We start from the raw sequence: 13,652 nt of genomic DNA, 5'->3' as shown, positions 1-13,652 counted from the left end.
TGTTTGGAACTCTCAAAGCAGAGACTCATTCGATAGGAATTGGAACGATTTTCTGCTGAATTTTGGTCTTGGGGACAACAAGTGGCTTTCAGGTAATGTCTTTTTAAAATCTGCATCAGAGGTGTAAGTTACATATTTTCTCGGGTGTATTTATAGACTGTCTTTGGGTGTATTATGCAGATCTGTACGAAGACCGTCACATATGGGTTCCTATCTATCTGGATCACCATTTCTGGGCAGGGATGAGAAGCACACAAAGGAGCGAGAGCATGCATTCATTTTTTAACAAGTATATCACCCGGAACAGCTCGCTTATTCAGTTCGTCAAACAATACGATAATTGCCTCGGAAGCAGGGAGCAAGCAGAGAGAGAATCAGATGCTGCAGATTTTCATACGGTCATACCGTGTGCAACGAAATCCTGCATTGAAGCTCAGTTTCAAGATGCATACACTCACGCAAAGTTTAGGGAAGTCCAAGCGCAATTCAGAGGAAAGGCGAATTGCATCACCAGACTGAAGAATTCCGCTCTAGGCTATTCAGTATACGAAGTCGGAGAACAAGTTTCCAGCTCAATATTCAACAAGTTCGTGGTTACTTACGACTCGGTTGCAGCCGAGGTAAAATGCCATTGCTTATTATTCGAGTCGAGAGGGATACTGTGCCGTCACGCACTAAGCGTGTTAAGCTTCGAACAAGTAAGCCAAGTGTCACCGAGATACATACTGGAACGATGGAGCAAGAAGGTAAAGAGGCGACACACACACATCAAGAGCAGCCACGACGAGCCACTAATGGAGCCAAGAAGCAAGAGGTTCGACCAATTGGTTTTTCGTTCGCAAAATATATGCGAATTTGCCTCCGAATCGGAGGAGCTGACTGCAATTCTGCACCGCGCGTACGATAACGTCATGGCCGAGATGGAAGCATTAAAAGCCAAAAGGAAGGGGACATCTTCTTTATCCCACGAAGACGCCAACTTGGAATCCGTTAACGAGCTTCAAAGCCCGCCAAGGATTCGAACAAGAGGACGTCCAAAAAACAGGCTAGGTTCAAAGCTGGAGAAACAGATCGCAAATGCCACAAAGAAGAAGAAGACGAAAGTTTTAAGCGAGGTAAAAGTAATGTTCTTTAAATTTGTGGCGATTGAGTTTATTTTTCTCGTTAATAGTTTAGGTAATGTGTGTGTGTTATATTTCAGATAAACCTGTTTGATGCTGCATCAGCGGCGCATTCAAATTGCAGCCAATATCAAGGACACGTTATGAGTTATCAGTTCAGGGTACCAGCAGCAGGGGATAACTGGTTGGGTGTATAGTTTTTCAGAATATGGGTGTAAAAGCACCGTTATTTTGGGTGTATTTTCGTTAATTCACAATTTAGATATAGACACATATATAGATATATATAAAACAAAAGCTGTAAAAATTCTCAGGTTATGGGTTTATATTTGATTTGATTTTTTTCTTCATATTTTAGTACATGTAATTCATACATTTTGAATACGGTGCAGACAGTTTGGGTGTATATTTTTATACAACCTTGGGTGTATTATTAGACTTGCGTTGGGTGTAGCAGTTTATAGTTTGTGTTTATATATGCCTTGATTTTTTCCTTCATATTTTACCACCTGTAATACAGCTTTTGAATACATCACAGACAGTTTACCAGCACAGATAATTTAACATGGAATAGAAGTTGTTGATAAATGGGAAAAAATATACATGGAATAGAAGTTGTTGATAAATGGCAAATATTTACATCATTTGTTCAATTTACAAACTACCCACTTTCTATATCAGTAGAATTAATCTGACAAAATGGACTTAATAATATAGAGGATGGCTTCGACAGCCTTATAGCACTACTCTCTCTAATTGCCTGATCTCTCTGTGTATTCATCTCACTGAATAGTATACGGGATGCGTATTCCACTCTATAGTGGTCCACCTCCTCCTACAATAAAAAAGTATATTCTGTTTAAACAGCAATATTAATTCAGTAAAGTAATACAGAGTTATATGGTTTTAAAGACAGTTACCTGTGGCCAATTATCCCATTGATACTTCCCCTTTTTGATGTTTTCTGGCTCAATTATCTCCATCCATTTCATAACGTACACAGCGCAGTCATAGCTGAAAACAAAGAATATAAATTACAAATCTCATTTACAAAAGTTTAATGTTCAGACTCACAAATTTATACCTTGTTTTTTGGCCTGATATTTTAACATATGGTGATTTAATTTCCTTCTCCCTCTCCCCTTTCTGAAGAGGTTTCCCGCCGGCATATGTTATCAATCTTGAAAATACGTATCCCTTAAATACGAAAACAAATCAGTAATACACCCGAATGAATGGACAAGATACACCCAACTGAATGGACAATATACACCCATCACAACTAACGAAATAGACCTATCTATTAAAGTAAAGAAGACAGAGGCAACTTACAGTGAATTTATTAATGGTCTTTCTCTCATCAGTGGGAGCTATTTTGTGTAGCGGGTCAAGTATTTGACATTTCCGCTTTCTTGTATTTATCAGCCATAACCACCAATGCCCGGCGTAGCAGACAGGGGCAAAAATCTGAAGGATTCCCACACATGAACAGTGTGTTATTTTATTTTGCAAATAAGTAAATAAGCGTAGTAACAAATTTAGCAAACGAAAACTTACATATGGGTGCGAAGTCAATTTTTTTCTATCTATGAAGGGAATGAAACTCGGGTAGGCTTCCACCCTGAATTCCTTTTTCGTTTTTGGTGATACGAATTCCCCGTTTGGGTGATCCGAAAGCGCCATGCACTGCAAGAATGGGAAACGAGAAATGAAACACTAAACTTACACCCAATGGAACGTGACAAATACACCCAAATCAATACAGAAAATACACCCGAAGATCGTAGAAGTAAGACTTACCACAATATCGGGGGGGAGACAGTATATTTGTTCTTGAAATCTCTTTTCATTTTTGTTGTTGAGGATGAGGCAGACGGCAGATACAATCTAGAAATATATGCCGAAATCAATTTTACATTAATAAGCATTGTAATTGACTTTGGTGTAAAAACAGTAATCTTATTCTAATATTACCTGAGATTCTATATCACTTTTTGCCTGGAGGGAAGCAAGGTGCATTCTCATCAAAATGTATTCTCCTTGGCCAATCAGAGTGCACATCTCCTCATACTCGTTAGTATTGCCATCTGCATCTTCCTTCAGTCTCGTCCCCCAGATGTAGCACTTTTGTTTCATATCATCCGTAATCTGATATAATCCCCGAGGAGTTTCAAACTTTGCAGAACTTTCTCCCCCAGTCTCCCTCTGAATTTGTGGACTTGTGTTTTTTCCCTTCGTCGCGCTGCTTGCTATTCTTTGGACCAAACTGTCCAATTGTTCTATCAAATTCGCAGCTTCTGGAGATTTTTCCATTTCTGTCTCCTGCGTTGACGCCCCCTCCTGGCTTGAATCAGTCAATCCAAGGCTGAATGATGGCACCCCTGGATCTGTTTTCGGAACATAGGAAGCTGTCCGTGCCATCATCAACAGGGCAGCAGCGTCTTCTGCGTCTGGATGACTGCGTCATCATGTATAAGAATAAGAATAAGAATAAGAATATACAGATGATAAGCAAAGATTGATTTTAGTCTGATGAACTTACACTTTAGTTGGAGCTGGGGGAACCGTGGGTGTGGTCTCTTGAAGTTGTTTGGGGGTTTCAGGAGTGCTGCACAGTTACAAAAAATTAATCACGGCGTAAAAGAAACTAATCAGGAACAATATACACCCAAACTGTTAGCTAATATACACCCAAACTCCAAACAAATATACACTCAATACTATTTCTTACGTTTCTGTAGTCCCTTCAATCTGTAGCATAGGGGTTGGTTCAAAATCTGTCTCTGTGGTTGTTTGGGATGCCGGCACAAAAACCTGAATCGGGACTCTAAACAAGAAGAAAAATGAAAGGTTAACAACGCCTTTGAAAATAATAAGGTTATAAGGTTGAATATTATTGTAAAACTCACATTGCAAGCGCTTCGGACGGTGTCTGTTCCCTCACAACCATCATATTCGAATCAGACGGACTCAACCTAAAATACACCCAAAGAAATTCAAGAAATACACCCGAACAATTCAAAAATAAGACAGGCTTTGTTTTTTTGAGAACTTACATACTTGCAGTTTTTGCTTTTTTTTCCTGCCTTTTTTTTCTTGAATAAAATAATAAAGGGCTTTTTTTTCTAAAAAAAAATATATACAGAATTAGAAGTAGAAGGGTAATAGAAGAACAAAAGTAACGGTGATTTGAAAGAGAAATTACATGCTCTGTGACGGCTGGTTTACACTACTCTGTTCTGTGTTTCCTTGAGAGGAAGGAGCATCAGTTCCCAAGTTCACAGCCGGTATTCTAAGACAGATTTGATCCAAGCAACACAACAAAGTTAATATTCCAACTTATTAGACAACATACACCCAACTTGATCCACTCAATACACCCAAATGGTACCACAAGACACACCCAATTCATGATAACAAGATTTTATTAAATAATAAAGCTTCTTACGTTTCAGACGACACATAGCGACCTTCTGTCGATCGCAGGTCAGGTTGGTTCTCCCTGCAAAACAAGAAACAATTATTAGCATGCAAAACACAAAAAAATATGAAATAGACAGCCCATCAAGACATACCCCTCTGCAGCAGATTTATCAACGTTTTGCCCTAGCCATTCATCCAGTTCATCACTTGATATTTCATATGTCTCACTACATTCATAAAGGAAGATGTTAACAAAAATAATTACGACGATAGACGGTAATATAGCTTACGAGGTACTGTACCCGTCAAAGTATTGGTCTTCTTTAGGAGGTGAATCCTCCACGAGAACTTTTTTCTTTTTTGGTTGTGTTCTGGGTGGAAAAAAAAGAGTACCAATCAGAAATAAAAAATTAATTTTATCACAGAATATTATGCAAAGAAGTGCTTACTTTTTTGGTGTTGTTTTTGTTTTTTTCTTTTCCTTCTCCTTCTCTGCAGGTGATGATTCTTCACTCCTATAAGTTAATAACAGACACTTCAGTTAATACACGAAATCTTTATAATGAAGCCAAAAGAAAGGAGTAATAATTTCAGGACATTACTCATCACTTTGTTCAGATTCAGATTCTGAATCAGAATCTGGCTCCTCTTGCCTCTGCTTTCTTTTTCTGGAGTCCATTCTGGAAGGCAAACAGTGATTATTTAGAACATAATAAAATACACCCAACGTGATCAACAAGATACACCCAACTCGAAAAAGAAATTACACCCAAGTATGGTACTTACTTTTTCCCCTTTTTGATGGGGTGTTTTCTTGCTGAATCCTCCGAGTCTTGTTGACTCTCAGACTCAGAGGTAGTAGTGTCACTGTCAGTAGCTGTTTCTGTCTCCGAAGACGATGTTGGACTCGCCTTCCTTTTTTTTGTTTTTTTGATTTCTTGTGTTTTTTCTTTTTTTTCTTTTTCTTTCATTTTTTCTCTTGCTCTTGTCTCCGCCATCTTCACAATCCCCTGAAACATGAGATATTTTAGCTAGCAGCATTCAGGTAAATAAAATACAAGCAACATATTATGTTTACTTACCAAAGTTTCTTCTTTTTCTGCAGTCATTCTTTCCACCAACTTCTCCTTAGTCCAGTTGGCAATCCAAGGCTTTGGTGGTCTTTCGGCCCTCTTCTTGCCTTTGTTTTCAGAAAGATGAAAGTATATTATCATGAGGGCAAAGAGGCAGCCATCAATTGCCTTCTTCTTCTTATCCTGGTAGTCTGTGATGCCTTTGATCAAGAAGGTCAAAACATGCGCCCCCCAGTTTCTCTCCGATATGCCGTCCATCTTAAAAATTGGGGCGAGGTGCACGGGCGATATTTTGTTTATCGTCGTTGGCAAAAGGAACGCCATCTGTATGTAGAGGATGAATATCCTCTTGAACATCAGGCGTTCCTCTTCGCTGCCAACGCCGATTTCCATCATTTCATCGGTAAGACTTTTGAGGGTCTTACCCTGGAATCTTCTATAAATTATTTTGTCATCATCAGAAAGTTGCTTATAAAGTTGCTTATACTCAACTTTCTCAGGAAACAGATTTCCTACAAAAAAGAAAACAACAAAGTATCAAAATCGGTTCAAAAACACCCAAGCATCAACCTTAAATACACCCAAGCATGAACTTAATATACACCTATAATTTTGAGCTAGTTACCTGTTGCATTGATGCCAAGCGCATCACCTATTGTCTTTGGTGTTATTTGGAAAGAACCATATCCTGTCTTCAGTTTGTTCTCCCCAAGTTTGAAGTTGTTTGCCAGTTCCCTTAAGAGTTGGTGATCCACCCTTAGAGGTGGGACGTGCATCAACCCACCAAATCCGAGATCCCTGACAATTGCCTTCTTCTCCTCAGCCATGTTTCTGAACTTATCACTCAGGAGATGTGTGGCACACTTAAGGTCTTTCGTTTGGTTTCTTGCTGCCATTTTGTCTGAAACAAAAAATACACACAAATATACTCCCATTAGTAACAGTAAGATACACCCATATGTAAGAATCAGATACACCCATTGATAACAGTGAGATACACCCATTGAAATTATTCAGATACATTCATATATATCAGTCAGATATCAGTCAAACATGTTTCAATATCAAGCAACATTACAAGGTCTAATAACAGTAAGATACACCCATATGTAAGAATCCGATACACTCATTGTTAACAGGGAGATACACCCATAGATATTATTCATATAAATCCATATATATCAGTCAGTTATCACTCAAACATGCTTCAATATCAAATTAATTCAGATATCAGTAAGATACACGCATATATGAGTCAGATACACCCATTGATAAGAGTAAGATACACCCATATGTAAGAATCAGATACACCCATTGATAACAGTGAGATACACCCATTGAAATTATTCAGATACATTCATATATATCAGTGAGATATCACTCAAACATGCATCAATATCAAGTCACATTACAAGTTCAAACAGTATACAACCCCCAATCTACGGAATAAAGCCCCAAAAATCAACAACAGTAGCAAGAGAACTTAGAACAAGAATGTAGAACGACGTAAAACTTAGAAGAATGACGTAGAACTTAGAACAGTGTGACAAAGAAGCAAGAATAATAGCACAGTAAACCCTAGAGAAGAACGACGTAGAAGAAAACTAAAATTGGGAGGTTTTCTTGATGAACTTACGTTGAGTGTATTTGCTTCGTTTTCTCTTCAGATTCTTCACGTAGAGTTTGATGTTGTTTTGATGGAGGTTTCGAACAACGATTTCTATTTTTTGAACTTTGATTTTTGCTCGAAATTGGGAGCGTTTCCTTGGTTTCGAAGCGTTTTGAGAAGTGGAAGAAGTGGAGGAAGTGGAAGAGTCTGCCATACGAACCGTTTGTGTTGAGCGCGTGATTTTGACGCGCCATGTTATGCTTCCTTATGCGCGTGTCTTCGATTTGGGCTGGGCCAACTTGGAAGCTTGGATACTTGTATGTGTAGCTGGGCCCTTAAAAATAATAAGCGGTGATACGTACAACGTACAAGATTATCCGATGAGGATCAAGTCTCAAGTATTATCATTATAATAATTAGGGAAAAATGAGTAGATAACTTAAATAATATAATTTTTTAACTGAAATTATTTGACAACCTACATGATATAATAAGTTTTAATTTATGAAAACAGAATATTCATATTTAATTATCGGACAATTTCCTATAAATTACCTATAAAAAATCCTAAATATTATATCAAAGATTTCTGAAAATGATTATATCAACAAATTTATTAATCTTTTCGGAATATATTATAGAATTTTGTTATTCTATGTCTTAAAGATATTGATCAAACATATTATAAAAAATATTTTAATATTATTTATTATAAAAATAAATATTTTTATGTTTTTAATGCATTGAATGTATCAAAAATATTAAAAAAAATTAAAATATGTTTAACCAATATCTTTAGACACATGATAGTAAAATCCTATATTATGTAAAACTCATCTTTAAAAAATATTGTATTCGTTGTTAATAATTCAAATAATCTTTTAATAGGTTATTATTTTAAATTTATGATAAAAAATAAAAAAGAATTTAAAAATGTAAAAACTAAAAAGTGAAAATTGGGTGTCTATATAGACTTGAACTGCTTCCTTTTCTCTTTCTCTTTCTCTTTCTTTATTCTCTGCTGAAAAGAAGACATTGTTTTCGCTCATACCAAGTCATATCCATCTGTAAGTACTTCAAACGCTTGTTTTCCTTATTCTGCTTTTTGAGCTTTCTATATTCTCTTCTTAATTGGGTGATCGGGTGAAAAATGTGAAGACTTTACTTGAATTTGCGCTAGATTTCCTCCAGTCTATTGTCAATTCCCATAAGGATATGCCTTTTTCCTTTCTTGAGTCATCTACCTCTGAAATTAACATCTTAGATCTTTCATGTAATTGTGTGATGGCGATTGCAAACAAGCAATTTGTATGTCCATTTTCACAGTGATTATTGTTGTGTTTTTCATCTAAGACATTTTCCCCTCTGATTTTAGAAATGTGAGTGTTGTGTCTTGTACAAACAAACTTTGATCTTTATTCAATGATGATATAATATTGTTTTAGGGATGCCAGTTATTCCGAGCGCATAATATCTGCATGAAGCTTTAAGAAGTTCTGGATATCTGAAAGAAATCAGCATGCGTTGGTTGGGTCTTTCTGTTGATGTGTTCCGTCAAGTTGTGCGGTTGAATTTGTATTGTAAAGTTATTCTGTAAATCACCATTTCCATAATACTCTATTATATTAGCTTTTTCCCTTGTTGCTTGGGCTACTGCCATGGAAGCTACCCAGTGTTTTATCTTTTCTTCTGATAAGTATAGAATTGGCTAAGATATAGGAAGCGGAGGCAGATTCCCTGTGTTGTATACTTGTATCTTTAGTGTGTAATTGTTGCGTATTGATCTCTAGTCTGGCCATCCCTGTTTTTTGTTTGGTGTCTTCGTTGCCATATTCTGTTTGGCATTTCTTTGGCGCACATAAAACATTCAGATTGAGTGATTGACTGAGTAGTGTGGTAAGGGTCAAAAGAAGTTATGGTGTGCCAAGCAGCAAGCCAAACAAGATTTCGGGCATTGAAACATGAGAATGGCCTTGAAGGTGAATCGACAATTGTTGTTAGAGTTATAGCTTGCTTCCAACCGCTGCACTTTTGTCAGGTCAGTGAAAACATTGGTGATTGTATACATTATCCCTGACTGTTCGTTTGAATCATTTCTATTATCTATACATGTGATTATAAGCTAGTAGCTTTTTTGAAATTTTGAATCATCAATGCTGTTTTCTGATCCTTTGCAGGCTGAGTACTTCCGTCATTTGCTTAAGCCCGTCACGTAGATTTACTCAGATTTCATTTTCGTTAAGTTGGAGTTTGTTGTTTTCCTTTTCTTTCCTTTTTTCCTAAGAGAAGCAGCAAGTCACTGGAGATCTAATCCGATATCTGGTGTACATAGCATTTACGGGTATGTCTTTCCAAATGCACTTTATTCTCTAGTGTCAAATGCTTCTTGCATTTAGCATTGAGTGATGGATTCTCTTGTTCTTTTAGGTCGTTTGTTTCGTTGAATGGTTAAGGCTGATAGATGTTTGCCTCGCCCACAGCATGTGGCTTGGCGATATCCATATTTGAATTGCTTTGGCATGCTGGAAGACCCCAGCTTACTTGGTATTTCAGCATGTTTAAATTCTACCACTCGCATCTTTCCTGCTGTCAATGCATTTCAAGGACCTGCAGCTCCTGCTATCCCGGGTCCAAAGACTGAGCCAACAGATGAGTTGAAACATTTCCTTCGGCATCCCATTGCAAAAACAGGTTTCAAAGAAGTGCATACTGGAGGGTCTTTGCAAAATGCAAATCCTGAATCTTTGCAGAGAAAATTCCTGATTTTTGACCGCTCTGGTAATAAGACACGAATGTTTTACGGTCCTGGCCTCCCTCATGTCCAGGGTCCAATTATTTCTGCTAGAGAATTTCCTCTAGCTTGTGATATAAATGAGAAGGGATGGACAAGTAGTATGCGTCAAAATGGTCTAGCCGATTGCAGTTTACCAAAAAAGTCTGATAATGATCATGTAGGTCATGAAGAAAGTGAAATGCATGAAGACACGGAGGAAATCAATGCATTGCTTTATTCTGATGATGATGACAGTGATTATAATGATTGTGATGATGACGAGGTAACAAGTACAGACCATTCCCCTTTGGTTACTAAAAGGACCTATGGTATGCAAGAACAATTTCAACACACAACTGAGGGGGTTGCTACCTATGACTGGCCTAACAAAAGGCCGAAGTTAGTTGATGGTGGCTGCAATAGATCACCACAACCTGTGGACAGTTCCAGTTCGTTAAGACCAAATGAAAACCACGAGTGCATTAGTGATGCTGAATCACAGAATTCTTTTGGCGCTGAGAAAGTAGGTAAATCAATGGCAGGTGATTTTCAGTTGAAAAAGGACCAGATTCGGGAATTATTGAGAGTTCTTGAGAACTTGATTCCTGGTGCAAAAGGAAAGCAGCCACTTTTTGTCATTGATCAAACTATTGAGTACTTGAAAGCTTTGGCGTCCAAAACTCAACACTTGGAGTAAACTATAATTAGCTACTCACTGCCACCCAGGTTCAAGTTTTAGTATGTTGGTTGAAGTGGAAAGATGCATTTCTTTGAGCTCTTTTTTAACCTAGTATGCTTGCTTGTTTCTTTTCTTTTTGTTTCGGGGTACATATGTTTGGGAAATAAAGGTACTAATGCTAAAATAGATAGTACTACTCTCTTTACCACTGCAGTTGGAGCAAATTGCGCAATGGGGCTTCAATTTGTTGACCAAATGATTACAATATAGTAGCTTTTGTTGAAGGAGTAAAGGGTCACAGATTGAAGGGTATGGAGGCAGTAGTGGCAAGCTGTGCTGTAAATATGAGGACCCTCTCCTTTTTTTCTCTCAAGTGTTGCACCCGGTTGGTGATTGAATGCATGCGCATTGAGTAACTGGGGTCCCACACTCCACCCGCTTTTTCCAATTCTTGATTTCATGCTTTTGTCCTCTCTTTCATCTTTCAAAGTATGCATACATAACATGCTGCCATAAAACTCTTAAAGTACCATGAAAGTTCTCCTTGTGTTGGGGATAGTGCTTGAAGGGGAGAGAGCCCTCCTAGTGTTCATCATGAGTTTCTTGATGGGGCCCCTTTGTGTTTGGGTATAGCATTTGTGGTGAAGGGTTACTTTTGTTTTGAGGGAGGAATGATGATCAACAATTCTAGTTTATCGTACTTTGTGATTGATATAGGTCATTATGCTATTATGTACTATATAGCATGTGTCGGTTGTTTTGATTGTGTGAATAATGTAATGTGAAAGATTATGGTAGTGGTGTATCATGTATGCAGGTTTATCTTGTCAGGTGTCTGATGTGCTTCATGCTTGTATATGTTGAATCTTGAATAATTTAATATTACTATCAATCTATGATCCCATTATCATGTTCCTTATCTTGTACATTTTGCATGTGCTCCTCAAATGATTGTAATACCTCATACAAGATATTTTGATGACTGATATGGCTAGAATTTAAATAAAAAGTGTAAAAATGTTTTCTGTAATCTATTGCTGATGTATTATTTTAATAATCTATTATTTTGCATGAGAATATCATACAATTAATGCACCAAGTGGGAGTAAGCTCTAAGAATCGAAAGATGGATATTGGTAAATATAGAAGCTCTACTATGGAAGAATTATACTCTTTGTATCATTAGGTCTTTGTGGTTTAGAAATCAACCAAATAAAGACGAATAAATGTGGATAAAATGGTATCCTAAATATCACCTATTAGACATTGATTTTGAAATTTTTACTCAATCAAATCAGTTCTCCAAATTTTTTAACGCCAATCAAATTCATCGCATTTAATTTTTCATCAAAACACATTTTTTTCCATGCATTTGTAGGTGTTTTCTTCTTAGGTTGCAGCAGCTTCAAATTCAAACTAAACAATTTTATGATTTATAATTTTTGAAACAATTTTTTGTTATTTTGTTGTTTTTATTGGTTACTTCATTGGTTATATTTCTCTGTTTTTCACCATCACAATCACTGTAGAAGGAATTGAACAAACCTATATCTCTTTTCTTTTTATTTAAATTTTCGTTTGATTTAAGTGTGGAGTTTTTAAAAAAGAAATTATTCAAGGAGGCAGGTATTGTCGTACATGAAGCCATGGGCAAGAGTGTAGGTTAGATCCAGAAGACATTGGGACTGTTTGTTAATTATTTGCTTTTGGACTGCATTAAGTTTTTTTTTATTATTGTTTCAGTTTGTTGTTTTAGTCAATTAGTGGTTCCTGCACTTTAGGAGAAAAGTAGTTTTTGTTATTCCACTTCCTTATCTAGTGGGTATGTGGCAGTTTCTGTTCATCCCACTTCCTAGTTTAGTGGTGATGTGGTAGTGTCATGGATTAAAATCCTATAAATGTACTGCTTCAGTAAAGTAAAAATGTGTGATTCCCATTCCTTTCATCTACGTATTTTTCTTATATCTCTGTCCTAAATATTTCTGGTTATACCATAAACCAACAAACTGGTATCAGAGCATTCTTCTTACGGGGCCTGTGAAAATGGAAGGTGAAGCAAGTCTCTCACAAATTGCTCCGCCCACCTTTGATGGAGAAAACTATGACCTTTGGGCAGTTAAAATGGAGTCTTATTTGGAGGCATTGGACCTTTGGGAAGCCGTGGAAGAGGATTACGAAATTCCTCCGCTGCCAAACAATCCTACCATGGCTCAAATAAAATTGCACAAGGAGAAAAAAACAAGGAAGGCAAAGGCAAGATCATGTCTCTTTACTGGTGTTTCATCAATAATCTTCACCAGAATCATGACTCTCAAAACACCAAAAGCAATTTGGGACTATTTAAAGGAAGAATACGCAGGGGATGAGAGGATTCGAGGCATGCAAGTGCTCAACTTGATGAGGGAATTCGAGATGCAGAGAATGAAAGATTCTGAGACAATCAAAGAATACTCTGACAGGTTGCTTTCTATTGCAAACAAAGTTAGATTACTCGGCACTGAATTCACTGATTCTAGAATTGTGGAAAAAATTCTAGTTACAGTGCCAGAGAGATATGAAGCATCAATAACTACTTTGGAGAATACGAAGGATCTGTCCAAAATCACCTTAGCAGGAGTGTTACATGCCTTGCAGGCCCAAGAGCAGCGAAGGCTTATGAGACAAGATCACGTGGTTGAAGGTGCTTTACCAGCCAAGCATCATGAAGTTGGAAGTAGTCAAAGCAGCCAAAGCAAAGACAAAGGTAAAAAGAAAAATTACCCACCTTGTGAGCATTGTGGCAAAATGGGTCACCCACCCTTCAGATGTTGGAGAAGACCAGACGCAAAGTGCAACAAGTGCAATCAGCTTGGACATGAAGCTGTAATTTGCAAAGGCAAATTTCAACAACATGAAGCTAATGCCAATGTTGTAGAGCAAAATGAAGAAGATCAAATCTTTGTGGCAACATGCTTCTCAGCAAGGAGTAGTTCTG

At 37.3% G+C, this 13,652-nt stretch overlaps 2 protein-coding genes across 5 annotated transcripts; one reads left to right on the top strand and one right to left on the bottom strand.

Annotated features, from left to right (window-relative positions):
• Window positions 1-1,701: 1,701 nt before the first annotated feature.
• Window positions 1,702-7,557, bottom strand: LOC148572471 (uncharacterized). Of its 2 annotated transcripts, XM_088510053.1 has the most exons (21): window positions 7,254-7,557; window positions 6,243-6,518; window positions 5,627-6,129; window positions 5,331-5,554; window positions 5,147-5,224; window positions 4,994-5,059; window positions 4,847-4,915; window positions 4,697-4,771; window positions 4,570-4,623; window positions 4,327-4,413; window positions 4,178-4,246; window positions 4,031-4,096; window positions 3,853-3,948; window positions 3,664-3,729; window positions 3,096-3,579; window positions 2,922-3,008; window positions 2,679-2,807; window positions 2,454-2,588; window positions 2,206-2,318; window positions 2,042-2,135; window positions 1,702-1,956 (listed from the first exon to the last, which is right to left on the bottom strand). In XM_088510053.1, exons 1-21 carry the CDS (start codon window positions 7,438-7,440, stop codon window positions 1,783-1,785), a joined length of 3,132 nt encoding a protein of 1,043 aa, XP_088366179.1. In that variant the 5' UTR covers window positions 7,441-7,557; the 3' UTR covers window positions 1,702-1,782. The 2 variants fall into 2 exon arrangements, with proteins under 2 accessions (XP_088366179.1, XP_088366180.1); XM_088510054.1 differs by lacking the exon at window positions 4,178-4,246.
• A 627-nt stretch (window positions 7,558-8,184) lies between these two features.
• Window positions 8,185-11,580, top strand: LOC107631074 (transcription factor bHLH143). 3 transcript variants are annotated; one of them, XM_016334393.3, is made up of 4 exons: window positions 8,185-8,293; window positions 8,672-9,264; window positions 9,404-9,567; window positions 9,654-11,580. In XM_016334393.3, exon 4 carries the CDS (start codon window positions 9,671-9,673, stop codon window positions 10,694-10,696), a length of 1,026 nt encoding a protein of 341 aa, XP_016189879.1. In that variant the 5' UTR covers window positions 8,185-8,293; window positions 8,672-9,264; window positions 9,404-9,567; window positions 9,654-9,670; the 3' UTR covers window positions 10,697-11,580. The 3 variants fall into 3 exon arrangements, with proteins under 3 accessions (XP_016189879.1, XP_016189880.1, XP_088365826.1); XM_016334394.3 differs by having other exon boundaries at window positions 8,238-8,293; window positions 8,681-9,264; XM_088509700.1 differs by lacking the exons at window positions 8,185-8,293; window positions 8,672-9,264 and having other exon boundaries at window positions 9,429-9,567; window positions 9,654-10,725; window positions 10,893-11,094.
• Window positions 11,581-13,652: the final 2,072 nt, after the last annotated feature.

This window comes from Arachis ipaensis, chromosome B3 (genome assembly GCF_059453495.1).
Source record: "Arachis ipaensis isolate K30076 ecotype BB chromosome B3, ASM5945349v1, whole genome shotgun sequence".
Lineage (NCBI taxonomy): Eukaryota > Viridiplantae > Streptophyta > Magnoliopsida > Fabales > Fabaceae > Arachis > Arachis ipaensis.
Note: the sequence above shows the minus strand (reverse complement) of the source record. Positions and strands in the feature narration are given on the sequence as shown.